Source organism: Canis lupus, chromosome 27 (genome assembly GCF_003254725.2).
Source record: "Canis lupus dingo isolate Sandy chromosome 27, ASM325472v2, whole genome shotgun sequence".
NCBI lineage: Eukaryota > Metazoa > Chordata > Mammalia > Carnivora > Canidae > Canis > Canis lupus.
The window spans coordinates 6,159,474-6,186,778 of NC_064269.1; the positions used below are offsets into that span (position 1 = coordinate 6,159,474).

General features: G+C 37.8%; 1 protein-coding gene across 3 annotated transcripts; it reads right to left on the reverse strand.

Moving 5' to 3' along the window:
- On the reverse strand, positions 1–26,771 carry C27H12orf54 (chromosome 27 C12orf54 homolog). 3 transcript variants are annotated; one of them, XM_025477446.3, is made up of 9 exons: positions 26,641–26,771; positions 25,877–25,986; positions 19,971–20,001; positions 19,461–19,499; positions 16,015–16,047; positions 13,921–13,945; positions 12,200–12,248; positions 1,281–1,451; positions 1–205 (listed from the first exon to the last, which is right to left on the reverse strand). In XM_025477446.3, the coding sequence occupies exons 2-8, from the start codon at positions 25,927–25,929 to the stop codon at positions 1,358–1,360; spliced, it is 324 nt and encodes a 107-aa protein (XP_025333231.1). In that variant the 5' UTR covers positions 25,930–25,986; positions 26,641–26,771; the 3' UTR covers positions 1–205; positions 1,281–1,357. The 3 variants fall into 3 exon arrangements, with proteins under 3 accessions (XP_025333231.1, XP_025333230.1, XP_025333232.1); XM_025477445.3 differs by having other exon boundaries at positions 26,383–26,766; XM_025477447.3 differs by lacking the exon at positions 19,461–19,499 and having other exon boundaries at positions 26,383–26,769.
- Between the last annotated feature and the right edge of the window lie 534 nt (positions 26,772–27,305).

A 27,305-nucleotide genomic window follows, 5' to 3' on the forward strand; every position in this document is an offset into this window, starting at 1 on the left:
TTGTCTTTTGTATCACATTTATTTTATCAGTTGTTTGCTGGTTTCTTTGCTTGGTGATTGTGATGTGCTTGGGTTTCATTTGATTTCCAAGTTCCCAGGTGCAGCCATAGATCCTGGAGTCTCTGCCCATGAGTATCACTTTTACTTCTGGGCAGTGGTGATGTCTGCTAATGACTTCTCTTCTTCAGGTAACTAAAGCTGTGCCCTAGATGTCGTAGTCACATGAATGGAAATGAAAGAAATTTGGTTCACTAGGCAGGTGGCACTGCTTTGATGACCCTGTCCCAAGATATCCAACATGAGGCAAGGGATGAAGTATACTGGTTGTATACCATCTTTCTATGTAGTGTTCACTCTTTGCTGTCCTACATTGCTGCCTATGTTTTACTGGAGGAAAAGGAAGCTCCCTGCCTTAATTTCTGAACCAAATTGAATTTTGAATGATGACAGAGTTTTTGTACGTGTATGTGTTCTTTCAGAAAGCTGCATTCTTTTTTGCCAAAATATTGGAAACCTGTGTATTTTGCTGATATATGGGGGATAAATATGAGATAAAGTATTTAAAGGGGACTATTCAAGGAAATACAGTTACTGTATTTAGACACATGCAGATAAGCCCACTTTCTTCGTCACCCATCACTCAGGCTCTTTCTTGAAAGGAATTCCCAACACAGGCCATATAGAGAGTGTGGCTAGCTTAGTATATGCCACAGGTAAGTGTCTGAGAGTCACCTTCTCTAAATGATATTAGGTATCAGATGAAACTAGAGAGTAGGGAACTGTGTCATATGCACAGTATGTGTCATACGTCACTCAAGCAATGCCTTTGAGGGCACACTCAAGTACTTTAGTAATGAAAATCTTGGCAATGTAGTCTATTATGGACCTATTGTGTTTAACTCTTGAGTCTGAATTAAGCCACAGAGGTAATTCAGGATTCCAGAGTACTTTGCAGAAGGGAATAATATGCTGCACATTTCTTAGTAAGTTTTTAAACTTTCTTACCTTTCCATCTCTTTATCCCATACTTGTCTCTCCATGATTTTCCCTATATGGAACCATCCACACCTGACATACTTTGATCAGAGAGACAAGAAATCATGACTTGGCCCTGCCCTCAGCCTTCCACTCTTTTACTCCTTGTCCCTTGTATTGGAGCACACCTGCTTGGTTTGATGCTGCCCTGCCATGTTAGAGTGAAGATCCATGAAGCCTGGTTTCCTGACTATGTAAGAATGGACAGAGTGGAGCTCACGGGAAAGATCATGTGGGTGAAACACCTGGCAGAAGCAGAAGAGGCTTTCCTCTCTTGATTGTAGGGTTAGGGTCCAGGGTAGCAAGCTGATCTATCAGAGAACTATCTTCTTAGGTTGTGGGGGTGGACCCTTGATGGCAGCTCTCCAGTGCTTCTCAAATTTAGGGTCATCCCAGAATTTGGAGGCCCGACACTTCTGTACCAAATAAGAGAAAGTTGTGAATATATGAGAGAGGGAGAGATCCCATCCTTTCCCACCATTCCCCCCTGCCCTGGCCTCCACTGTCCTTAGGGATTTTATTATCACATTTCACAGAAATGGGCATTACTAATGCTCTGGGAGTTGCAATTCTCTGATGATCATGTGTCCCACAGGAAATAGCCCTTGCCAGGTCTTAGAAAATGTAGTGTCATAGCTTATCAGAGCTTGTGTCTTCATCAAGAAAGGACAATTCTTCATGCTTGCCTCAGAGAAATATTAAAATTAAGTAAAAACCTAGGTCAAATATGTTTTTTGAAAGATTTATTTATTTGAGAGAAGGAGAGAGAGAAAGAGAGAGACAGTGCATGGGGAGGGGTAAAGGGAGGGGAAGAGAAGCAGACTCCACTAAGCATGGAGTCTGGCATGGGGCTTGATCTGATGACCCTGAGATCATGACCTGAACCAAAATCAAAAGTTGGATGCCCAATGAACTGAGCCAGCCAGGCACCCTGAATATGGTTATGACCAAACTAAAGTGCCCCTCATATGTAAAGGTTTATAATAATTACATTTAAAATGTATGTGAGTAGAGATTACCTGTCAGTTATTCCTCTCAGGTTTTTAATACTTTTTTTAAAAAAAGATTTTATTTATTTATTTGACACACAGAGAGAGGTAGCTAGAGAGCACAAGCAGAGGGAATAGCAGAGGGAGAAGGAGAATAGTGGGGAGCCTGATACGGGACTTGATCCCAGGACCCTGGGATCATGACCTGAGCTGAAGGCAGACGCTTCACGGACTGAGCCACCCAGGTGCCCCCCATTTCCTGGTTTTAGCACTGATAAGTTTAAAGTATAATGCTCTATCTCTTTAAGAGGAATTGTTTTTATTTCACTATAGCTAACTGAGAAAGGGCCAAAATGGTTCAAACAGAGATCAGGGAGGAAGTTCACCTTCATTTCCTGGTTCATGAAGGACCATATCTGAAACATATCCTACTGACTTTTAAAATAAAAGTGTGTCTGAACTCCTCTGCAAAACATGCTGCCATCTTTTTTGACTATCCAGTCCTCTTTTTTCTTAGTTGTCATTATTGAGAAGCTATTCCTAATGTCTAAATTAAACCTCTGTGTTGTAGCCTGATCTTTCCCTCCCCTAGTCTTTTTTGTCTTATCATCATAATATATATAGTTTTTAGTCCCCATCACCTATTTCATTCATCACCTCTGGTAACCTTCCGTATTTTTCTCTATAGCTAAGAATCAGATTCTTGGTTTGTCTTTCTCTCTCTTAGTCCTTTACTTGTTTGTTTTGTTTCTTAAATTCCATATATGAGCGAAATCATATGTCATTTGTCTTTCTCTGACTTATTTTGCTTAGTATTATAACTCCATCTATGTTCTTTTTTAAAGATTTATTTATTTATTTATTCAGAGAGAGAGAGAGAGAGAGAGGCAGAGACACAGGCAGAGGAAGAAGCAGGCTCCATGCAGGAAGCCGGATGTGGGACTCGATCCCAGGTCTCCAGGATCACACCCCAGGCTGCAGGCGGCGCTAAACCGCTGCGCCACCGGGGCTGCCCTAACTCCATCTATGTTGTTGCAAATACCAAGATTTCATTTTTTGATGCTTAGTAATATTCCATTGTAGGTATATACACCACGTCTTCTTTATCCATTCATCAGTCAGTGGCCTTTTGGGCTCTTTTTGTAATTTGGCTGTTATTGATGATGCCGTTATAAACATCAGGGTGCATGTGCTCCTTTGCATCAGTATTTTTGGTTCTTTGGGTAAATACCTAGTAGTGCAATTGCTGGATCTAGGGCAGTTCTATTTTTAGCTTTTTGCAGAACCTCCATCCTGTTTTCCAAGTGGCTACACCAGTTTGTATTGCCACCAACAGTGTAAGAGGGTTCCCCTTTCTCCACATCTTCACCAACCTGTTGTTTCTCATCTTAGTTTTTAAAAATTTTTATTTAAATTCAATTTAGTTAACATATACTGTATGATTAGTTTCAGGGGTGTAGAATTTAGTGATTCATTAGCTGCATACAGTACCTAGTGCTCATTACTTCAAGTGCCCTCCTGAATGCCCATAACCCAGTTATCCCATCCCCCCACCCTCCTCCCTTCCAGTAACCCTCAGTATGTTTCCTATAGTTAAGAGTCTCTTATGGTTTGCCTCCCTCTCTGTTTTCATCTTCCTTTATTTTTACTTCCCTTCCCCTATGTTCACCTGTTTTGTTTCTTAAATTCCATGTATGAGTGAAATCATATGGTATTTATCTTTCTCTGAATGACTTATTTCACTTAGAGTAATACCCTCTAGTTCCATCCAGGTGTTTGCAAATGGCAATATTTCATTCCTTTCTGATGGTTAAGTAATACTCTATTGGGTGTGCATGCATGCGTGTGTGTGTATACCACATCTTCCTTATTCATCTGTTGATGGACATCTGGGCTCTTTCCATATTTTGGTAATTGTGGACATTTCTGCTATAAATATTGGGGTGCATGTGCCTCTTCAAATCACTCTAGTATGTATCCTTTGGATAAATACCTAGTAGTGCAATTGCTGGATCATAGGTAGTTCTATTTTTAACTTTTTGAGAAGCTTCCATGCTGTTTTCCAGAGTAAACCCACAATTATATGGGCTGAGTAGCTGGTAAGTTTGTATTCCCACGGACAGTGTAGGAGGGTTCCCCTTTTTCTACATCCTTGTTAACATCTGTTGTTTTCTGAATTGTTAATTTTAGAACTTTTCCCCAAAGATCAGGAACATGACAGGGATGTCCACTCTCACCACTGTTGTTCAACATAGTACTGGAAGGCCCAACCTCAGCAATCAGATGACAAAAAGAAATGAAAGGCATCCAGATCAACAAAGAAGAGCTCAAACTTTCACTCGTTGTGGACTACATGATACTCTATGTGGAAAACCCAAAAGACTCCACCCCAGCATTTCTAGAACTGATCCAAGAATTCAGCAAAGTCGCAAGATATAAAATCAATACACAGAAGTCAGTTGCATTGCCTCACTAACAATGAGGCAGAAGAAAGAGTAACCAAGGAATAAATCCCTTAAAATTGCACCAAAAAACACAAGATACTTAGGAATAAACCTAACCAAAGAGATGAAAGATCTGTACTTATTGTAGTTTTGATTTGTATTTTCCTGATGATGAGTGATGTTGAGCTTCTTTTCATGTGTCTGTTAGGCATCTGTATGTCTTCTTTAGAGATATATTTGTTCATGTCTTCTGCCCATTTTTAAATTGCATTATTTGTGTTTTTGGGTGTTGAGTTGTGTAAGTTCTTTATATATTTTATATAGTAACCTTTTGTCAGATGTGTCATTTACAAATATCTTCTCTCATTCCGTATGTTGCCTTTTAGTTTTATTGTTTCCTCCTTTGTGCAGAGCTTTTTATTTTGATGTAGTAACGATTGTTTTTGCTTTTATTTTCCTTGCCTTAGAAGACATATCTAGAAAAACATTGCTGTGGCCGATGTCAGAAGTAACTGCCTTTGCTCTCTTCAAGGACTTTTGTGGTAGATAAACTCAAAATGGTTGAAAGATCTTAATGTGAGACAAGATTCCATCAAAATCCTAGAGGAGAACACAGGCAACACCCTTTTTGAACTTGGCCACAGTAACTTCTTGCAAGATACATCCATGAAGGCAAGGGAAACAAAAGGAAAAATGAACTATTAGGACTTCATCAAGATAAGAAGCTTTTGCACAGTAAAAGATACAGTCAACAAAACTCAAAGACAACCTACAGAATGGGAGAAGATATTTGCAAATGACGTATCAGATAAAGGGCTGGTTTCCAAGATCTATAAAGAACTTATTAAACTCAACAGCAAAGAAACAAACAATCCAATCATGAAATGGGCAAAAGACTTGAACAGAAATCTCACAGAGGAAGACATAGACATGGCTAACAAGCACATGAGAAAATGCTCCACATCACTTGCCATCAGGGAAATACAAATCAAAACCACAATGAGATACCACGTCACACCAGTGAGAATGGGGAAAATTAACAAGGCAGGAAACCACAAATGTTGGAGAGGATGTAGAGAAAGGGGAACCCTCTTACACTGTTGGTGGGAACGTGAACTGGTGCAGCCACTCTGTAAAACGGTTTGGAGGTTCCTCAAAGATTTAAAAATAGATGTGCCCTATGACCCAGCAATTGCACTGCTGGAGATTTACCCCAAAGATACAGATGCAATGAAACACCGGGACACCTGCACCCCAATGTTTCTAGCAGCAATGTCCACAATAGCCAAACTGTGGAAGGAGCCTCGGTGTCCATCGAAAGATGAATGGATAAAGAAGATGTGGTTTATGTATACAATGGAATATTACTCAGCCATTAGAAACGACAAATACCCAGCATTTGCTTCAACGTGGATGGAACTGGAGGGTATTATGCTGAGTGAAATAAGTCAATCGGAGAAGGACAAACATTATATGGTCTCATTCATTTGGGGAATATAAAAAATAGTGAAAGGGAATAAAGGGGAAAGGAGAAAAAATGAGTGGGAAATATCAGAAAGGGAGACAGAACATGAGAGACTCCTAACTCTGGGAAACGAACTAGGGGGGGTGGAAGGGGAGGTGGGCAGGGGGTGGGGGTGACTGGGTGATGGGCACTGAGGGGGGCACTTGACGGGATGAGCACTGGGTGTTATTCTATATATTGGCAAATTGAACACCAATAAAAAATAAATTTATTAAAAAAAAAGGACTTTTGTGGTTTTAAGGCTCACATTTAGGTCTTTAATCCATTTTGTGGGGGTAGGGGCAGAGGGAGAGAGGGAATCTTAAGCAGGCTCCATGCCCAGCATGGAGCTCAAAGTATAGTTTAGTGTCACAACCTTAGATCATGACCTGAGCTGAAATCAAGAGTTGGATGCATAACCGACTGAGCCACCCAAGTGCCCCATAGATCTTCCCCATTTGGAGTCTTTTTTTGTGTGTGCATGGTGAAAGAAAGTGGTCTAGTTTCATTCCTTTAGATGTAGGTGTCCAGTTTTCCCAACACCATTTGTTGAAGAGACTCTTTTTTCCCATTGTATATTTATGCTCCTTTGTTGACGATTAATTGCCCATATAATTGTGGGTTTATTTCTGGGTTTTCTATTCTGTTGATCTATGTGTCTATTTTTGTTCCAGTACTACATTATTTGATAACTACAGCTTTGCAATTTAACTTCAAGTCTGGAATTGTGATGTTCCCAGCATTGCTTTTCTTTTTCAAGATTGCTTTGGCTATTTGGAGTCTTTTGCGGTTCTATACAAATTTTAGGATTGTTTGTTCTAGTTCTGTGAAAAATGCTGTTGGCATTTTGATAGGTGTTGCATTAAATATGTAGATTAAATGTGTAGAATTTTAAGAATATTCTTTTTTCTAACCCATGAACATGTAATGTCTTTCCATTTCTTTATCATCTTGAATTTCTTTTATCAGTGTTCTATAGTTTTCAGAGTGCAGGTTTTTCACCTCTTGTTAAGTTTATTCCTAGATATTTTCTTGTTTTTTGGTGCAATTGTAAAGGGGATTATTTTCTTAATTTCTTTCTGCTGCTTTATTATTAGTGTAGAGAAATGTATCAGATTTCTGTACATTGATTTTGTATCCTGAGACTTTACTGAATTCATGTATCAGTTCTATTTTTTTTTTTTTTTGGTGGAGTCTGTAAGGTTCTTTCTTATATGTCATTTACAAATAGTGAGAATTTTACTTCTTCCTTAGCAATCTGGATGCCTTTTATTTCTTTATGTTGTCTAATTGCTGTAGCTAGGACTTCCAGAACTATGTTGAATGGAAGCAGTGAGAATGGATATTTTTGTCTTGTTTCTGACATTTGGGGAAAAGCTCTCAGTTTTATCACCATAGAGTGAGATGTTGCCGTGGGTTTTTCATATTAGGCGCTTATTATGTTGAGTTATGTTTCCTTTAGACCTGCTTTGCAAAGGGTTTTGGCATGAACGGATGTTATCCTTCATCAAATGATTTTTCTGCATTTGTTAAAATGATAATATGGTTTTTATCCTTTCTTATTGATGTGACATATCACATGGATTGTTTTGTGAATACTGAACCAGCTTTGCATCCGGGAATAAATCCCATTTGATCATGGTGTGTAATTTTTAAAAATTTTTGTTGGATTCAGTTTGCTAATATTTTATTGAGGATTTTTGCATCTATATTCATGAGAGATATTTGCCTGTATTTTTTCTTTTTTTGTGGTGTCTTTATCTGGTTTTGGTATCAGGGTGATATTGACCTCTTGGAATGAATTTGAATTTTTTTTTTTTTTACTCTTCTATTTTTTTTGGAATAGTTGAAGAATAGTTAGCAACTCTTTTTTAAATATTTGGTAGAATTTACCCATGAAGCCATCTGTTCCTAGAATTTTGTTTTTGGGGAATTGATTACTGAATCAGTTTTATTGCTGGTAATTTGTTCAAATTTTCTATTTCTCTCTGCTTTAGTTTTGGTAGTTTGGTAGATTGTGTTTCTAGGAATTTATCCATTTCTTCTAAGTTGCCCATTTTGTTGATATATAGGTTTTCATAATCTGTTGCAATTGTTTGTATTTATGTGGTTGATGGTTGTTAATAGCTCCTCTTTCATTGGTGATTTTGTTTTTGAGTTTTCTTTTTTTCAGGAGCCTCGCTAGAGCTCTATCAATTTTGTTGATCTTTTCTAAGAATTAAGTCCTGGTTTCATTGATACGGTCCCTTTTTTTTTTTTTTTTTTTTTTTTTTTTTTTTTTTTTTTTTTTTTTTTTGATACGGTCCCTTTTTAAAAAAATTTTTTTTTTTTAGTTTCATATCATTTAGTTCTTCTGTAATCTTTTTTATTTCCTTCCTTATGCTGCTCTTAGATTTTATTTGTTGTTCTTGTTCTAGCTTCTTTAGGTGTAAGGTTAGGTTGTTTATTTGAGATTTTTCTTGCTTCTTGAAGTAGTCCTGTCTAAATTGCCCTTCTAGAATCAATTTTGCTGCATCCCAGAGGTTTTGGACTCTTGTGTTTTCATTTGCATTTGTTTCCATTTACTTTTGGATTTCTTGGTTAACCCATTCACTGTTTAGTAGCATGTTGTCTAAAGTCATGCTTTTGTGGTCTCTCAGATGTTTTCATGTGGTTGATATCTAGTTTCAGAGCATTGTAGTCAGAAAAGATGCATGTTATGACTTTGATCTTTTTGAATTTATTGGGACTTGTTTTGTGGCCTAATGTGTGATGTGTGTTTTGGAGAATATTCCATGTGCACTTGAAAAAAATGTATATTCTGCTGTTTTTAAATTTTTTTTTATTGGAGTTCAATTTGCCAACATATAGCATATCGCCCAGTGCTCATCCCGTCAAGTGCTCCCCACAGTGCCCATCACCTATTCTGCTTTTTGGATGGAATGTTCTGAATATGTTAAATCCACCTGGTCCAGTGTGTCATTCAAAGCCACTGTCTTCTTGCTGATACTCTGGATGATCTCTCTGTCAATGTAAATGGGGCGTTAAAGTCCCCTACTATCATTGTATTACTATTATTTCCTTTATCTTTGTTATTAACTGTTTTATATATGTGGATACTCTCATGTTAGGTGCCTAATATTTGCAGTTATTGTATCTTGTTGGATTGTCCCCTTTATTATTATATAGTGTCCTTCTTTGTCTCTTGTTATAGTCTTTGTTTTAAAGTCTAGTTTGTTTGAGGGATCCCTGGGTGGTGCAGCGGTTTGGCGCCTGCCTTTGGCCCAGGGCACGATCCTGGAGACCCGGGATTGAATCCCACGTCAGGCTCCCGGTGCATGGAGCCTGCTTCTCCCTCTGCCTATGTCTCTGCCTCTCTCTCTTTCTTTCTCTGTATGACTATCATAAATAAATTTTAAAAAATTAAAAAAAAAAATTAAAAAAAAGTCTAGTCTGTTTGATACAAGTATTGCTTCCTAGGCTTTCTTTTCATTTCCATTTGCATGGTAAATGTTTCTCCATCGCCCTACTTTCAATCTGTGGGTGTCTTTTAGTCTGAAATGAGCCTCTTGTAGGCAGCATGTAGTTAAGTCTTAATTTCTTTTTACCTACTCTGTCATCCTGTGTCTTTTGATTGGAGCATTTAGTCAATTAACATTCAAAGTAATTATTGATAGATATGTATTTGTTGCCATTTCATTACTTGTTTTGTGTTTGTTTCTATAGATTTACTCTGATCCTTCTTTTGTTTTCTTTCATGGTTTGTTTGCTTTCTTTAGTGATATGCTTGGATGTCTTTCTCTCTATTCTTTGCATATCTATTACTGGTTTTTGATTTGTGGTTAGGTTTGTATATAACATCTTTTGTATATAGCAATCTATATTAAGTTTATGATTACTTAAATTTGAACTATTCTCCACCACCATGTCTTAGGTATATGGTATTATATTTTACATTCTTTTATTTTATGAATCCTTTTTTACAGAAATACTTATTTTGTTGCTTTTGTGTCTTTTCATTCTCTCACATAATTATGTTCTTTCCACTCAAAGAGTCACCTTTAATATTTCTTGTAGGGCTAGTTTAGAGGTTATGAACTCCAGTAGGTTTTGTGTGTCTGAGAAACTCTTTATCTCTGCTTCCATTCTGAATGATATCCTTGCTGGATAGAATATTCTTGACTGCAGACTTTTCCCTTCAGCACTTTGAATATATCATGTTGCTCTCTTCTGGCTTGTAAGGTTTCTGCTGAAAAATCTGCTTATAGCCTTATGGAGCTGTATATAACTGTCTTCTTTGATCTTGCTGCTTTAAAATCTCTTTTCTTTATCACTACTTTTTGCCATTTTAATTACTATTTGTCTTGGTGTGGATGTCTTTGAATTGAATGTTTTAGGGAATCTCTGTGCTTCCTGGACCTGGATATCTGTTTCCTTTCCCAGGTTAGGGAAGTTTTTAGTTGTTTCTTCAAAAAATTTCTGCCCTTTTTCTCCCTTCGTCTGAGATCACTATACTCTGAATGTTACTACACTTGATGGAGTCACTGAGTTCTCTAAGATTATTCCCAATATGCATAATTTTCTTTTCTCTTCTTTGCTTAGCTAGATTACTTTTCATTACTCTGTCTTCCAGGTCATGAATTTGTTCCTGTGATTTATCTAGGTTGCTGTTTATTCTATCAAGTGCTTTTTAAATTTCATTTATTGTGTTCTTGATCTCTGATTGGTTCTTTTTTAAAAATATCAGAAAGGGAGACACAACATGAGAGACACCTAACTCTGGGAAACGAACAAGGGGTGGTGGAAAGGGAGGTAGGCGGGAGGTGGGGGGTGACTGGGTGACGGGCACTGAGGGGGGAACTTGATGGGGTAAGCAGTGGGTGTTATGCTATATGTTGGCAAATTGAACTCCAATAAAAAAAAAGAGAATAGCAAAAAAAAAAAATCTTTGTTAAGTGTCTCATTAATGACTTGCACATTTTTCTCAAATTCAGTGAGTATCTTTATGATCATTACCCTAAATTCTCTATCAGGCATATTACTTATATCTGTTTCCCTTAGGTCTCTTGCTGTGGTTTGGTCCTATTCTTTCATTTGGAACTTATTTCTCAGTCTCCTTTTGTCTCTCTGTATCTGGCGCCAATGCTAGTTCCCATAGATGACTGTTGTTTGTGCAGGGAGGGAGAAGTGGGGGAGGGAAATGGAGCCTGGTAGCTCCTTTGTTTCTGGATAGGTCTCTGTGATCTCTGTCTCTGCAAGCCATGTTGCTCTGAGATGAACAAGTTGCTCTCTTTCCCTTCTGCCCTGGCATTTTTCAAACTGATGGTTCTACACTATATCTGTACAGGCTGTTTGTCATGCTGTCTTTTTAAGAACATGGCTTCCTAACATCCTCTGGACTCTCCCAGAGCTTAGTTGGCTGATTTTTAAAATTCCAGGCTTTAAGTCCTGCTGGTTGTGAGAACTCATGGCATTCAGCCCCTCTTGCTTTCAAAGGCAAATATTATGGGAATTTATCCTCTCCATTCCTGGGCTGCCTTATGTTTTTTTCCCTTCTCAAGCTCCCTTCCCACCTGAACAGCCATGGTCTGTTTCACTTTCCAACTGTGTCTTAATCCTTTCTACCTTCTTTAATGTGGCCTCTTCTCTACCTTTAGTTGTGAAGTTTGTTCTACTAGTCTTCAGATCATTTTCTGGGTTATTTATGCTAATGTGCGTGTTACCTAGTTATATTCATGGGATGAGGTGAGCTTAGGGTTCTTCTACTCTGTTATCTTCCCAATCAATCCTAGTCTTTTTCTTTTGGAAAAGAAATTGACGTCTCCCAATGTTGGGGCATTGGACTTTCTAATTCTTATTGATTTTATTCTTCTAAGTCCTTCTTCTAACTCCTAATTTTTTATTCCTTCTTTAGTGCTTTCTTTTCTTACCTGACATTCTTTCTATATTCCCTTATTCCATCAACTGAATGATGAGACTCTCTCCACATCTATTATGGTGAGGCCAGGACTGTTCCTGAGATTACAGGTATTTCTAATGGGGCTGAGGATGGAGGAAGAAGCCCTGATTCTGTAGTTCACCACTACTTGATAGTGGGGGGCTACCTCCTGCCCCTTTAGGAGAGATGTATATTGTAAGTATAGGCTTCTGAAAGCTTAAGGCTCAGAGGCAGCTATATTCCTAGCCACTATACCCGTATCTTGGTGGTTGCCATCTCCTTTGGGGATTATCAAAAAAGAGCTACTTACCCAGTCCTAGCTGTAGATGACCTGGGTGTCATGGAGAAGTTGCTCATCCCTGAGGTGGACACATGAAGGAGTCATTCTCTTACAGGAGTTTAGAAATGTCTCCCTGAGGGCCCTGAACCCTGCTCACATCCTAACTTTGGACTATAGCCAAAGAAGGAGAAGTTAGAACTTAACTAGAAACTTACAAATCTGTCAGACAGTTGCAGAATGTGGCACCAGTCATCTGGTCACTTGCAAAACATAGTGAATCATAGCCATCAGATCTGTTTAACCAGGGCTGGGCATTAGGAGTTATCAAAATGTCTCAATTCCAGGGCACTTCCACTAGAGCCCAGGTCCTTGATTTCTCACTTCTTGTCTCCTTTTTTGTATGGACAATGTGTACAGTGAGGCTTGAATTCTCATCCTATTCTGAATCCCCTCCTCCCCCACTTTTAGGAAGCAGAAAACTAATAGCAGCAATAGTTAGGATCATAAATCAACATTTTTACATTCTAGGTCATCAGGTGGGTATTCCCAGAACCCTGCAGTGACCTCTTTGGAGGTCACTTGGATAAAGAAGAAGCTGAGGTAAGCTCAGCTCTTTTGACCTGTTGACCCTTAAGGATCAGCAGCCAAGACAAGTTTCCTTTGTATCTCATAATGGATGCTGCCTGGTCATATTTTCTTACATTCTGGAATGAGGTGATTGACTAGGCTTGGAGAAAGATCAGAGGGTTTTTTTCTGGACTGGCTATATTTAAAGATCAAAGAAATTTTGGACTCTTATGAGCTCTGTTTTGGGGAGGAGCTAGAAAAGCATAGGGTAGTTTTAATTCCCAGAGAGACCTCTAGACTAATCAGAAATTTCCTTTTGATTTCCTCCTCTCTCTGATTCCTCCACCCACATCTGAAGACTCCTCAATATTTCCATGGGACTTGGAAATCCCTGAAATAAATCTTATTTTATTCTGACATTGGAGGATATTTTACTGGGCTCAGTTACTTATATCCTCAATACTCAAAGTCTGATTCATGAATCAGCAGTTTTGGAATCACATGGTAGCCTGTTAGAAATATAGGATCTCCGGCCCATGCTAGACCTACAGAATTGGAATCTGCTTTTTAACAAGGTATACAGGTGGTTTGTATACATGTACAAAACAATGAGGTTTGAAAGCCCCGATTTATACATTCTTTCTTGAATGGGTGAAGGAAGGAGCTCCAGATATGGCTTTTATGCTATAATTCTAGGCTTTTGGATGTTTTGGTTATTTTTCTTAAACACTAGAATTTGCATCTGGACATTTGAGAATTTTAATTTGACTACTCTGAGTAAGCATTCTGTTCTGATCTCCCCACTATTTAATCCCAATGCCAGTCCTGCTAAGCCCATATAGCAGAGCTGGGAAGCTGCTTACCTCTATGCTTGCTGTCTCTCCTCTATTGAAAAAAGCCATGTCTTACTGAGGTCTGAGAGTATCCTCAGGTCCTCTGTTGCCATCCCATTGGGGTAAAGGATCCCTCTGAACCTGTCCAGCTAATTGGGTTGGACAGAGGAAAGACTAGCAGTGCTCATGGGAGTTCAAGGAAAGCCAATGTTTCACTTGGCTGAAGGGGGAAAAGAAAAGAACATCTCAACTCCAGCTCTTAGCCAAAGAGAAGATGAGACTTTGGGTTGAACTCCTCCTTATTCCCTCCCACCACTCTTGGCTTATCCAAACCTGGAATACTGCTTTTACCTCGAATCCGAGCATCTTCCTGCAGCTGAAAAATAATGAGAATTCAGAGATAATCAGAGACTTAGAGGCCAGTCTCCTCTGAAAATTTGGTGTAACAGCTATACACTTGGTCAAATGTAGGATGTCTATGTGGGAAATATGGGCTTTTAGGGAATGCAATTAAATTCTAAGTTTCCTAAAAGCAGAATTTGTATTGTTTTTGTATCCCTCATACCAAACCACCTAACATAATGCCCTGCATACAGCATCTGCTCAATAAATGTTTACTGAATAATGAATAAATAAATAAGATGAGGTGTGGCCTCTTTAAGGGTGGGAGACACATGATTCATTACTTGTAGTCATAATTGCTTATTTAGTGATCTCTCCTTTTAAATTTTTTTTTGGCTTTTCTGCTCTCCCTTTCCTGGCTGCATTTTTTTACCGTTTTATCCTCACTGCATCTCCAGTGGTTCTCTAAGGGGAGAACCTTTAAGTATCTGTGAAAGTCATTCAGAAAAATTCATACCCATCCTAGAGTAAACAACTGTTGATGATACACTTTGGGACCCATGAGCAAACAGGAGTCTGGTAGATCATCTTTCTCCATAACAGTGCTCTAGGCATGGGTCCTTATGTTTGTCTAATTAAAAAGAAAGCACGTTCTAATTCTACATCTTCCTACTATCTTTTGCTTGATATTCTTCTCTCAGTATTTAAGTACAAAAATTGTTCTTAACAAGTCTGTGACTAGGGTGTCTGTTTTGCCTACCAGCCTGGGGACCTTTGAAGGAAGGGACTTCTCTGGTGGACCCCATGATGAAGCACGAGAAGAGAGTTTCAGCATAGAGGACATCAGATGAGACTTTTAACTTCATATATAGGCCCTGAGAGGGTGGAAATCAACACACACAAGTCCCACTTATAGACAGGCTTCCTCCTCTTACTAGCTGAAATGTTGTCTGGAGGATACGCAGGCATCAGGGGACTAAAGTTTTAGGAGGGTGGAGACACCCTGACCCTCAGGCAAAACTTGGGTAAAAATATCAAGTTTCTGATCTCTACCCAGTGTCTCCTTTTACTTGCAGCCAGTTGGAGGCAAACACTGCTATAATTTTTCCCTAGAGTAAGTCCCAGACATAGCAGCAGGATACAAAGACATAGCTTCTTGGGACTATAGAAATATTTCATTTCTAAGGCCAAGAGTGGTTCAGATAGTGAATTAGAGGAAGTTTATTTTCAGTGTCCTCTCAATTAATTTATACATCATTTCTTGCCAACTAGGAAGAGAGAATTACTGTTTCTAAGATCATGGGAGGCTCATATTATATTTAGATGCTAATCTTAATGAAACTGTATCTTTACTCAGAGAAACAAAGGAAATCTGTCTAAAATTTTCTCATTTGCCTTGGTTTTATAATGTTAGTACTTGTTCTAAGGTGTGTGTTTACTTATAGAAGTAGCTACTGATAAGAAATTGTATAGATAGATAGTGCCTGTTCTTCACTCTAACAGACAGGAAAAAAAGGTGGGACGGCAGGCTCGGTAGGACCCAGATATATCAACACCTTGAGGAAGCTAATAAAATAACCCAGTGTCTGTGACAGGCCAATAATAATAGTACATGTTTGACTGTATTTTTAAAATATTTGATCATTGCATAGGAAAAAGACTGAAATCTGTATGGAGGAAGAGCAGAGGAAGAGGAATGTTTCTCTTTAGCAAAGACATTTAGCTCTGGCCTCTAATTTGTGCTTCTTTACAGTTAGTAGACATCCTTGCCCAATAAGGAAATTTACTATGTCACTTGGTGACTCCTCTTAACTAAGTTACTTATCAGTGTTTTGTATGACCATACAGAGTATTCTTGCTGAGAGAAGTTCTGATAGATACAGCTTTCTCTGTTATCCTATTTCCACAAGGAGATTGTTAAGCATTTTCTTCCCTAAGCTTCTTGAACTGACAAGTCCATGCTGCTCTTTAGGGAGAAGTCACTAGATAAAGGGATGAAACTAAAACCTTAATCAGGGTCAACATCACAGTAGGGTATAGTAAAATGGGAGCAAAGGAAAATGATATGGTCAGGAAATTTAGAGAATTGAAATTTAATCTCACCTCCTTTTGTATATCCCTAAAAGCCATTCGTACCTGAAAGAAGACACAAAAATTTTGAAAAATTAGTATTATAGGCTTTATTATAAAGGAACTATATATGTGTGTGTGTGTGTGTGTGTGTGTGTGTATAAAATCTTGCAGCTATCAGGCTGTAGTGTGTGTGGCTTCCTAGCTTTAGCAATAAATCCCAGTGACTTCTACTCTACATATAGAGTAGACTTCTGGGCCACCATTTTTCCATGTGATAAATGAGTGAAACACAGGAAGTTATTTAAAGAAGTCTCGAGGATCCCTGGGTGGCGCAGCGGTTTGGCGCCTGCCTTTGGCCCAGGGCGTGATCCTGGAGACCCGGGATCGAATACCACGTCGGGCTCCCGGTGCATGGATCCTGCTTCTCCCTCTCCCTCTGCCTATGTCTCTGCCTCTATCTCTTTCTGTGTGTGACTATCATTAAAAAAAAATAAAGAAGTCTGAGTTGTGAAAAGAATATAAATGAAACCCACTATTATATTTCATTTGTTTAATTGGTCATTGTTCTGAAGCAATAATAGCTGTTAAAATCAACACATATTTGTATTTAGATTATAATACACAGGAGGACAACACCAAATATTGGTAAGTGTACAGAACAGCTAGAGTTCATACGTTGTTGGAAGGAGTATAGAATTGTATAATCACTTTGGAAAAAGATCTGGCAGTCTTGTAAAACTAAATATATATTTCCACTTGCACCTAGCTATGGGTGGATATAATGACTATTGGAAATCTGAGTTGCTTCATTTTGGGGAAGGGATGAGGATTTTGAGATGGATAGTTGTATCTTGTTTGGTGGAAATATAGAATTCAGGAGTTTCAACGTGTGTATTGGTGCACATGGAAGCTGAATAGTCAATGGGATGGACTGTGCCAGTTATCAATTTACTGCCTTTGTTCATTCTTTGTTGTATCACTGTCATCCTTTTTAATGTCATAGGTATCCAATTATGTACTGGTTCCCAACAGTATGGTTTTCTGATGCTTACATAAGCAATTTACTCTATCTAATATGATAATTTTAAGAACATTAAATAGTTATTCTACCCATTTTTAGTTAAGAAGATTGCTTTCTTCTGTAAAATTTATAGAAGAGTCATCGAAAATCATAGAGTAAAAAAGTTGATTACATTATTCATTTCATATAATATTCAATAGGAGCTTGCAGGAGAGACTATGGAGACTTTTACTCATTTAAAAAAATTTTATATTTTAAAATTTTTAATAAAAAAAATCCAGGCATTAATTTAATAGTCTTTTCTTGCTTGGCTCCATAGGGAAACTTATAGATTCAAAGTGATCAATTGTCTTCTAATTCCCATCTCTATCTAAGAATTTAAGTATACATGAATGTATACTTAATGTATACTAGAATGTCAAGAATGGGAAGCTAAAGTAGTTGATATTTTGGGGAAGTCATCAGAAACTCCAAATAATGTCTATGTTCTATAAACATAACAACTTGCTCTGGCTATCTAATGGGCATAGTTAGCTTCTGCACTAATATACCATTCAAATATAAAGTGAAATTTGACATTTTCATGTTTGAGAATTGGCCACTTTGTTATTTTTATATAGCTAGGAAACCAAGGGCATTTTGTGAAAATAGAAAAGACACCAGTTTTTAGAGAATAAAAAGAAGCTACTCTCAAATTCTTTAAATTTAAGTCTGTTATAAAGCAATTTCAAAATCAAGGCTGAATAATCTAGATTCTGAGACTTAGTGCTCATGGCATTGTTTTAGTAAGAAGACTGAAGGCAACAAATTCACACTGGTGACCTAGTGGACCTATTTTTTATTTTCAACTCATAGTTGTCAGATTCTAAAACACACTCGTAATTGGATTCAGCAGTTTCATTTATTATCAAACGTTTGACTTAACGAAGGATTTTTTTTTTTTACTGGATCTCTTTAAATCAGTTTCATGAAATGAGATTTAGCTATCTTTTCCCAACCACAAAAATGGCAATTATTCTTCACATCCAAAGTACAGACTTATATTCTTTTACTTCTCAACACTTTAGAAGTCTTCAACAAAAAGTAGGTCTGAGTCTAATAAATTTTAAGAACAGGAAAGTTCCAGGCATAGTTTTCTATTGTTAGCCATTATTCTCATTTAAACTACTGTCAATAAATTTGGGAATATGTAGGACATTTTGAAGCATAAAAAATTTTTGTTAGCAACCTCTGATCCCATGGAATGAATCTAGTATTCAAGCTCCTCCAGAATCTTTATTAAAATACTCTAAAGAAATTCACAACAGAAATGCCTTACTAAAGCAATTTCCTATTATAAATAATTCAAAGAAGAGTGGGATCCAAATATTAAAATTATGTTGAAATTATATCTGGAGGACAATCCAGTTTTGATGTCCTTTAATGTCTTAATATAGACCTACCAGCCATAACCAGTAGGAGAAAACAATCCTCCTCTGTGCTAATGATAAAATCCCATCATGTTCCAGGCAAGACCTTTAGAAGCAATGGAGATGTTACTCTGAAACTCACTAGCAATTATATGAAAATTAATTTTTTTGTATATTTTTCTGTTGGAGTTCAATTTGCCAACATATAGCATAATACCCAGTGCTCATCTCATTACGTGCCCCCCTCAGTGCCCGTCATTTTTAATGGACTTAGTTTGGCATTCAAATGAATACCTCTACTCTTCAGAGTGAGTCATTTATTTTTTGAGAGATTTATTTTGAAGCTAATTCATTCTGGGGGGGGGCGCGAATGTTTCAGAAAATTATGGTTTATGATATGTGAATCAAGGGCTACAGTCAAGTATTTGTTAGACAATTTGAGTAGCTCTGAAGGTAAAATAACTTCCTTTTGGATCAGCAATAGAATTAAGATATATAATTTTCATAACAAAATGGTAACTTTGCCTTCTTCTCATCCAAGATTTAAAGTATATGGATTTCTCAATAGTTGCCATAAGGTTGTTTGTGGATCAGATTTATTCATTCTATAGTTCTTTTTAAAAGGTTGGCAGAGAAAACATATTTGAGAGGGATTATCTAATGGACAGGTGGATATCTAGAAGGGTGCCAAGGTACACAAACATGAGTTTCTGATGATTTGGGACTGGATGAGTAATAGAACAAGACAAGAGAGGCATAGAGATCCTTCACTATCAATCTGCAATTACTTTTTTTAAAAGGTTTTATTTGTTTATTCATGATAGACACAGAGAGAAAAGGCAGATACATAGGCAGAGGGAGAAGCAGGCTCCATGCAGGAAGCCTAATGTGGGACTCGATCCCGGGACTTAGGAATCATGCCCTGAGCCAAAGGCAGACACTCAACCACTGAGCCACCCAGGCATCCCAGCAATTACTTTCTTAATTCCTCTCTCCTTTCTCCCATGTCTCAACATGCTGTCAAAAGATGACCCCTTTGTACTCACTTGGTCCCAAAGAGCTTCAGTGATTGTTAGCTGTATTTCCTGTTGAAATAAGAGATATATCTTGGGAACATTACCCTAACTCTTCCAGAGTCTGAAAAACATCATGAAACTGATAGAATACAGGGTATTTTTTTTGGAAATTGAGATGGACACTTGAAGTCACCCTATTTTTCAGGCAGTTCAAAGTCCCTTCAGTCTTATGGGGTCATTTTTAGGTGGTATCTCCTGTCATCTCTTGATCTAGCTAGTGGGTGACAGGTAGAAACAGACTCATATTTTATCCTTATAAATACCCAGATAGCCTGCCTGCTCCTAGAGTTATCTAGTGAAGTAGTAGCATTGAAAGTATTACCTAGATTCACTAGCTAGTTAAGAGCACCCTGAATTACAATGCCCAAGTCCTCCAAGCTATGGTCCTTACTAGGCAGCTTTCTTGCCTCCTGGCTGCAGTCCCTTCTGCATTTTCAGCAGGAACCAGGAGTCCCAAAGGAACTTGGAAGTCTTACCCACCTTTGGTCTCATTGTGTCATCAGTGGATTTTCTGGAAAGAAAAAGTGATATAAATCTGATGAGGCACCGAGTGTGTGATGTCAGCAAGATGGCAGAAAAGGAGAGTCCAGTCCTCATACCCCCTACACAAACATGAATTTTGACAACCATCATGGATGTGAATACTTCTGTGGGAAACCAGGAGTCTCACAAAGAGGTTCTAGCACCTCACTGAAACAAAATATCCATAAATAGATGCATTGAAGAGGGTAAGAAAAACAGTTTCACTTTGCCTATGTCATCCTTCCCCAAGGACAGCATAGTTCAGTGTCAGGAGAGACACTCCCAGCTTGTGACTTCTCCCATGGGAACCTTGTGAGACATTGCCCAAGAAGCCAACTTCTGTTTTGTCCCACCGAGGTCACTGAGATGATTGGCACAGCTAAATAGTCTTGGGGGGGATCTGGGAACAGAGAAAGGGAATGGATACTCCTAGAAACTATGATATGGATCTCAAAAATCAGCTACAGATCCTACTACTACCTGGTTTGTGAACTCTACCAAGAGAACTACTCATGAATTCCATGGGACTTCTTATCTGCAGATGTACCCCCTCAACTGGCTGACAGATGCCCCCAGAATTCTATATACACCCTGAGATGATGCATACAAGCCTCTGCAGATGGCAAGTGCAAGCATCTGCACAGTATGTAGATATCAGCAGCTGGCTCAATTAAGTAGGAATGAGAGAAGGAAAACAATCTTGAATGTTCCAGGACACCATCTTGGAGGAAATAAACAGGAGGCTCTCAGTACCTAGACTGACTTTATAGAATCAAGAGAAGACAGAAAATCTTAAATACTCCTGAAGAGGAAATAAAAGGATGGGGTTGAGTGCATCCATAAAAAAAAGTCTGAGGAACCCCTCACATTTTTAACTGGTCCAACTGGTGAAAGTCTTTCATTCCCAAAACCAGTCAGTAAAGATTGGCAGGAAGGACTGCTTCTTTAAATGCAAAGATGGCAATAGAAGAATTCAAAGAACAAAGAATCAAGGAAACCAGTGTCACTAAAGGAAAAAAATAAAACTGCAGCAGTGGGCCCCAAAGAAATAGAAATCTAGGAATTGCCTGGAAAATGGCTCAAAATAATCATACTAAAGAAGCTCAGTGAGCTTCAAGAGGATGCAACTAGTGGAAATCAGGAAAGCAATACATAAAGTTAAAAGATTAACAAAGAGATAAAAACCATTAAAAAAAAGAACCCAATAATTTCAGGAGCTGAAGAATATGATGACTGCACTGAAGGATTCAATAGAGAGCTTCAACAATAGACTCAAGCAGAAGAAAGAATCATTAAGCTTGAAGACAGATAACTTGAAATCCAAACAAACAAAAAGAAAAAGACAATGCAAAAGAGTGTAGAAAATATTTGTAACTTATGGAATACCATCAAATAACACAATATAGACATTTTGAGAACCCCATAAATCACAGGGAAGGAGAAAGGGGCAGAAAACGTATTTAACAAAATAATGCCCCAAAAAATCCCTAAGTCCAGGGAAGGAAATAAACATCCTGATTATGATGCTCAAAAATCACAAAGAGGCTGAATATTGAGAGATCTTCACTGAGACATAATCAAATTGTCTAAAGTCAAAGACAGAATTTGGAAAGCATCAAGAAAAAGTGAATTGCTATGTACAAGGCTACACCCAAAAGATTATCAGCTGACTTCTCAGCAGACACTTTGTGGGCCGGGAAGGAATAAGATGAAGTAGCCAAAGTATTACGAGAAAAAACCCTGCTAACCAAGAATACTTCGCCTGGCAAAACTATCCAGAAATGAATGAGAGGCAAAGACTTTCCCAGACAAACAAAAGCTAAGCAAGTTTATCACCACCAGACTTGGTGTGCAATAAGTGCTAAAGGGAGTTCTTCAAGTTGAAATGAAAAGATGGTGAACAGCAGAATGAAAACATCAAATGTAAATCTCCATAGAGAAGATAAGTATATAGTCTAATTCAGAATACTCCAGTGCTATTATGGTGGTGCTTTAATCATTTTTAATGCTAGCATAAAATTTAAAACCCAAGAGTACTAAGAGTAACTGTAGTTACAATAATTTGTTAATGGATACACATTACAAAAAGATGTAAATATCAGGGCACCTGGCTGGCTGTTAGTAGAGCATATGACTCTTGGTCTTGGGCATCACAATCCCTGATTTCAAGCTATATTACAAAAGTATAGTTATCAAACATTATGGTATTGGCATATAAACAGATACACAAACCACAAGAGAGAGAAATTAACACACACACACACACACACACATATATGTAGTTAATTAATGTTTGACTAGGGAGCCAAGGATACAAAATGGGAAAAATATGGTCTTTTCAAAAAAACTTGAGGAAGCAGGATTTCCACATGAATACGAATGAAATTGAGCCCTTATTTTACAGAATGTACAAAAATCAAGCCAGCATTGATTAAAGACTTAAGACAAACTGTAAAGCTCCTAGAAGAAAACAAATGGAAAAACTCAACATTATTTTTGGCAGTAGTTTTTTGGATATGACACCAAGAGCCCAGGCAACAAAAAGAAAAATAAACAAGTGGGAGTATATCAAACTAATAACTTTCTACACAACAAGGAAATCAACAAAATGAAAAGGCAGCCTCTAGAATGAGGGCCTAATATCCAAAACCTCTGATAAGGGGCTAATATCCAAAATATGTAAGAAACTCCTACAACTCAGTATCAAAAAAGCAAATAACCCAATGGTAAAATGGGCAAAGGATCTGAATAGACATTATTTCAAAGAAGACATACAAATAGCCAACAGGTACATGAAAAGTGCTCAACTTCATTAGTCATCAGGGAAATGCAAATCAAAACCACAGTGAACTGGAGGGTATTATGCTGAGTGAAGTAAGTCAGTCGGAGAAGGACAAACATTATATGTTCTCATTCATTTGGGGAATATAAATAATAGTGAAAGGGAATATAAGGGAAGGGAGAAGAAATGTGTGGGAAATAGCAGAAAGGGAGACAGAACGTAAAGACTGCTAACTCTGGGAAACGAACTAGGGGTGGTAGAAGGGGAGGAGGGCGGGGGGTGGGAGTGAATGGGTGACGGGCACTGGGGGTTATTCTGTATGTTAGTAAATTGAACACCAATAAAAAATAAATAAATAAAAATAAAATAAAAATCACACCCATACTTGAAAAAAAATAAAAAATAAATAAAAAATAAAAAATAAAAACAATAAAAATGCTGTAAAAGGAAAAAAAAACCACAATGAAAATGAAAATGATCATACGAGTTAGAATGATTATCAAAAAGACAAATAAGTGTTGGCAAGGTTGTGGAGAAAAGGGAACACTTGAGCGCTTTTGGTGGAATGTAAATTGGTGCAGCCATGATGGAAAACAGTATGGAGGTTCCTCAAAAAATTAGAAATAGAACCACCATATAAGCTAGCAATTCTGCTTCTTAATATTTACCCAAAGAAAATGAAAACACTAATTAAAAAGATATATGGACCTCCATGTTCATTGTAGCATTATTTAAAGTAGTCAAGATATGAAAACAACCTAAGTATCCATCAATGGGTGAATGGATAATGAAAATGTGATCTATATTGACATGGATATCTATATATAGATCTATACAATGGAGTATTAGTCATAAAAAAGGAAATCTTGTATTTGTGACATGGATGGAACTTGACATTATGATACATGAAATAAGTAAAAAAAAAAAAAAGATACAATATGATCTTATCTGTGAAATATCCCTCCCCCACAAAAAACCCCCAAACTGAACTCATAGATACAGAGAACAGATTGGTGATTGCCAGAGTGGGGGAAGATGGTGGGTGAAATGGATGAAGAGGTCAAAAGGTACAAATTTTCAGTTATAAAGTAAGTCATGGGGCTGTGTGTACATCATAATAACTAGTTAATGATACTGAATTGCATATTTGAAAGCTGCTGAGTAGATCTTAAAAGTTCTCTTTACAAAGAAAAACATTTTGTAACTATGTATGGGGACATATGTTAATTAGATATATTGTGGCAGTTATTTCACAATATATAAAATAACAAATCATTTTGTCCTACACCTGAAACCAATAAAATGTTATGTTGGTTATAACTCAATTTCAAAAAAGGTATCAAGTGTTGGTGAAGATGTAGATAAAAGGGAACCTTGGTACACTGTTGGTGGGAATGTAAATTGGTACAGACATTATGGTTAACAGTGTTAGAAAAAAATTTTTAGTGGAATTACCATGTAAGCCAGCAGTCCCACTATTGTGTATATGTGTGTGTGTGTGTGTGTATATATATGGAATATATATATACATATATGTGTAATATATATATGGAATATATGTATATATATGGATATATACACACACACACACACACATATACACAATGGAACTGAAATTATTTTTCTTTAATAGATACCTGCACTCCTATGTTCATTGCAGCATTATTTATAATAGCTAAGATATGGAAACAACCTATTGTCCATGACGGATGAGTGGTTAAAGAAAATGTGGCATATTCATACAATTGAATACTAAAAACAAGGAATAGGGGATCCCTGGGTGGCTCCACGATTTATCGCCTGCCTTTGGCCCAGGGCGCGATCCTGGAGTCCCAGGATCAAGTCCTGCGTCAGGCTCCCAGCACGGAGCCTGCTTCTCCCTCTGCCTGTGTGTCTCTGCCTCTCTCTCTCTCTCTCTCTCTCTCTCTCTCTCTATGTCTATGAATAAATAATAAATAAAATCTTTAAAAAAAAAAACAAGGAAATCCTGTCATTTATGACAACACAGATGGACCTGGAGGACATTATGCTAAGTGAAATAAGCCAGACAGAGAAAGGCAAGTATTATGTTATCTATATTATATGTGGAATCTAAAATCTAGAGATCTAATGTATAGCCTGCTGACTATAAATAATACTGTATTGTATACTTGAAATTTGCTGAGAGGGTAGTTTGGAGTTGTATTATATGAAGGCCTTTGTAACTATAAAGTTCGTTTTAAATATTATTATTTCTGTTTTTCAGTGTCTTGCTCATTCCCACTGCCAGAACATCTATTGTCAGCTGAGAAGTCAGGTCTCTCATGTTTATGTGCTTTCTCATATAGAACTCTTAGAGACTCCAATATCTACTCATTATTTTCTCCTTATACTCCTGCAGCTGTCTGCAAGAGACATCATATCCTTAGAACAGGTTTCCATCTTCCTACAAGTTTCAGGCTTCTCAGTTTCTCACTGGCTCTCCGAGTTGAGATCCAGTTTACTATTCTGAGCACTTTAATTAAAGATAGCTTGAAGATACATTGACTCTCTTCCTGAATTCCTGCAAACTCTTTATCTCAAAACATCTGCATGCCTCAAAAACCCAAGCCAAGTCCTAATTCTTTGCTGAAGCTTTTGGCCCATAAGCTCACAGTAAGCCTCCTTTCTTTCAACTTTATGGATAACATTGCCGGGTCTCATACTCAGTCTCATGGGGCAGATTCCGGCCCTCCTCTCTACCCTAGTCCAAGGGACACATGGTTTTGGATGGATGGCCTTAATTTATTTATAGATGATATAAGGACTTCTAGCAAAAGTTTACACTGGGATAAATAAATGTCCCTAGGTTATATACCTAAATGACTCTAAGAGGTATTTCAGATTGATGCCCACCCTCTAAATTGGAATGACAAAGATCTACTAATGTTCCTTCCATTGAGGAGGTGGCAAAGAGAGAGGACACATGAAAGTCCCCATCTTTCTCTGTCAGATAATAGGTGCAGCCAGAAGGGGGTTGGGAGACAGGTGACAATGCCAGTTTGTGTCCCATACAGCATATCTAATCTAAAAACTTTTGAAGATCATCATTAGCTCCATTTACCTATTCTGCCCAGATGTCCTTTGCTCTTGATCTTGGAAGATATGCTGTGCCATTTGTCCTTGAACAGAAACCAGAAACTCTGGAGCTGAAGATGGAGATCTCTCTAGGCCCTGGGAAGGCACAAATGATAGAGGGGAGAGACAGGTGTATAGTGAGAAGAGGAGCACTTAGCTACTAGAGAACTGTCAGGGCAGAGGTCTCCGTAATTCCTGAAGCATCTGTGTTTTGAATGGGTCAGTGGGTATATGTGTGCACATATATGTAAAGAAAGATAAGGGTGAGAGTAAGAAAGTGTAACCCCAGGTAAGCCTCTCCCCTTTTTTTTCAGTAAGAACATAAATTCCAGTGAGCAAGTAGGTGAAAACAACCTGACTAAAAAATAAAGCTGGCTGAGATTGGGGCTAAGTTGCTGGCTAGAGACTCCTTGAGGTGAAGGTGGGCTCTAAGGCAAGGATAGGAAGTAGTGCATAATGAATTTAAGATAGGAAAATTCCCTCTCCCCCTACCTCACAGAATCTTCATGGTTAACTAAGGGTAGCTCTACAGGCTGGAAGTCTATCAGCTCTAGCCTTCAAGTGCTTTTGTAGAGGAGGGGAACCTTATAGTTGATGGTGTCAAAAAGACATGAAGCTGAGATGCTAAAGCTGTGACCTAGACAAGAGTTAAACCCTCCTCTGAAAAGTTGCCTCCTAGTTTCCCCCCTCCCATTCTTCTCCACTTCTAAACTCAAGTCAGAACTAGGCCAGTTATGCTCAGAAAGTTACCCAGCTGGGCTTCCCAAGTTGTACTTCACCCCACCCCTTTCCTCCTAGAATTTTTTCTATTTGAGCCCCATCTCACAACACCCTCATCTCATCTATTCCTTATCCATCTTGCCCTTTTCAACTCTCTGTGACTTCAGCTGTGACATCACAAATCTGACAGTTGGTTCTCCCCTCCTCATCTCAGCCCAGGCTCCATTCAATCCAAATGATAATGATAAAATAATGGGATAATATTATGAAATTTGAGTTTTAATTTCTAAGATTTTTTTCTTGCTTCATTGCCTTCCATTCATTGTATTAAACATCCAGTGCTTTTGAGAGACAGTAGGAATGATCTTCAAAAAATCCACCTTTAACTTTGAATTTCAAAAGAGGGTCCAAAAAATTTGGCTTTCAATTTCTTAAAAATTAAAAAAAAATCTAGTATACTTAACATACACTGATTTATATTAGTTTCAGGTGTACAGTATAGTGATTCAACAATTCTGTATATTATTCAGTGCTTGATAAGCAAGAGAAAAGATAAGTGAAGAAGATTAAGTACTCTTAATCTTCACTTATTTCATCCTTCCCTCTGCCATTTCCCCTCAGGCAACTACTAGTTGTTCTCTGTGTTTAAGGTTTCACTCATACATGAAATATAAGAAATAGTGAAAGGGATTATA

Coding starts and splice junctions, on each gene's coding strand:
- C27H12orf54 (XM_025477446.3), bottom strand. CDS start 25,929: ATGGCACAGCATATCTTCCAAGATCAAGAGCAAAGGACATCTGGGCAG. Junction 19,500..19,970: donor ATGACACAATGAGACCAAAG/GTGGGTAAGACT, acceptor TTATTTCAACAG/GAAATACAGCTAACAATCAC. Junction 1,452..12,199: donor TCATCTACAGCTAGGACTGG/GTAAGTAGCTCT, acceptor TATTTGGTACAG/AAGTGTCGGGCCTCCAAATT.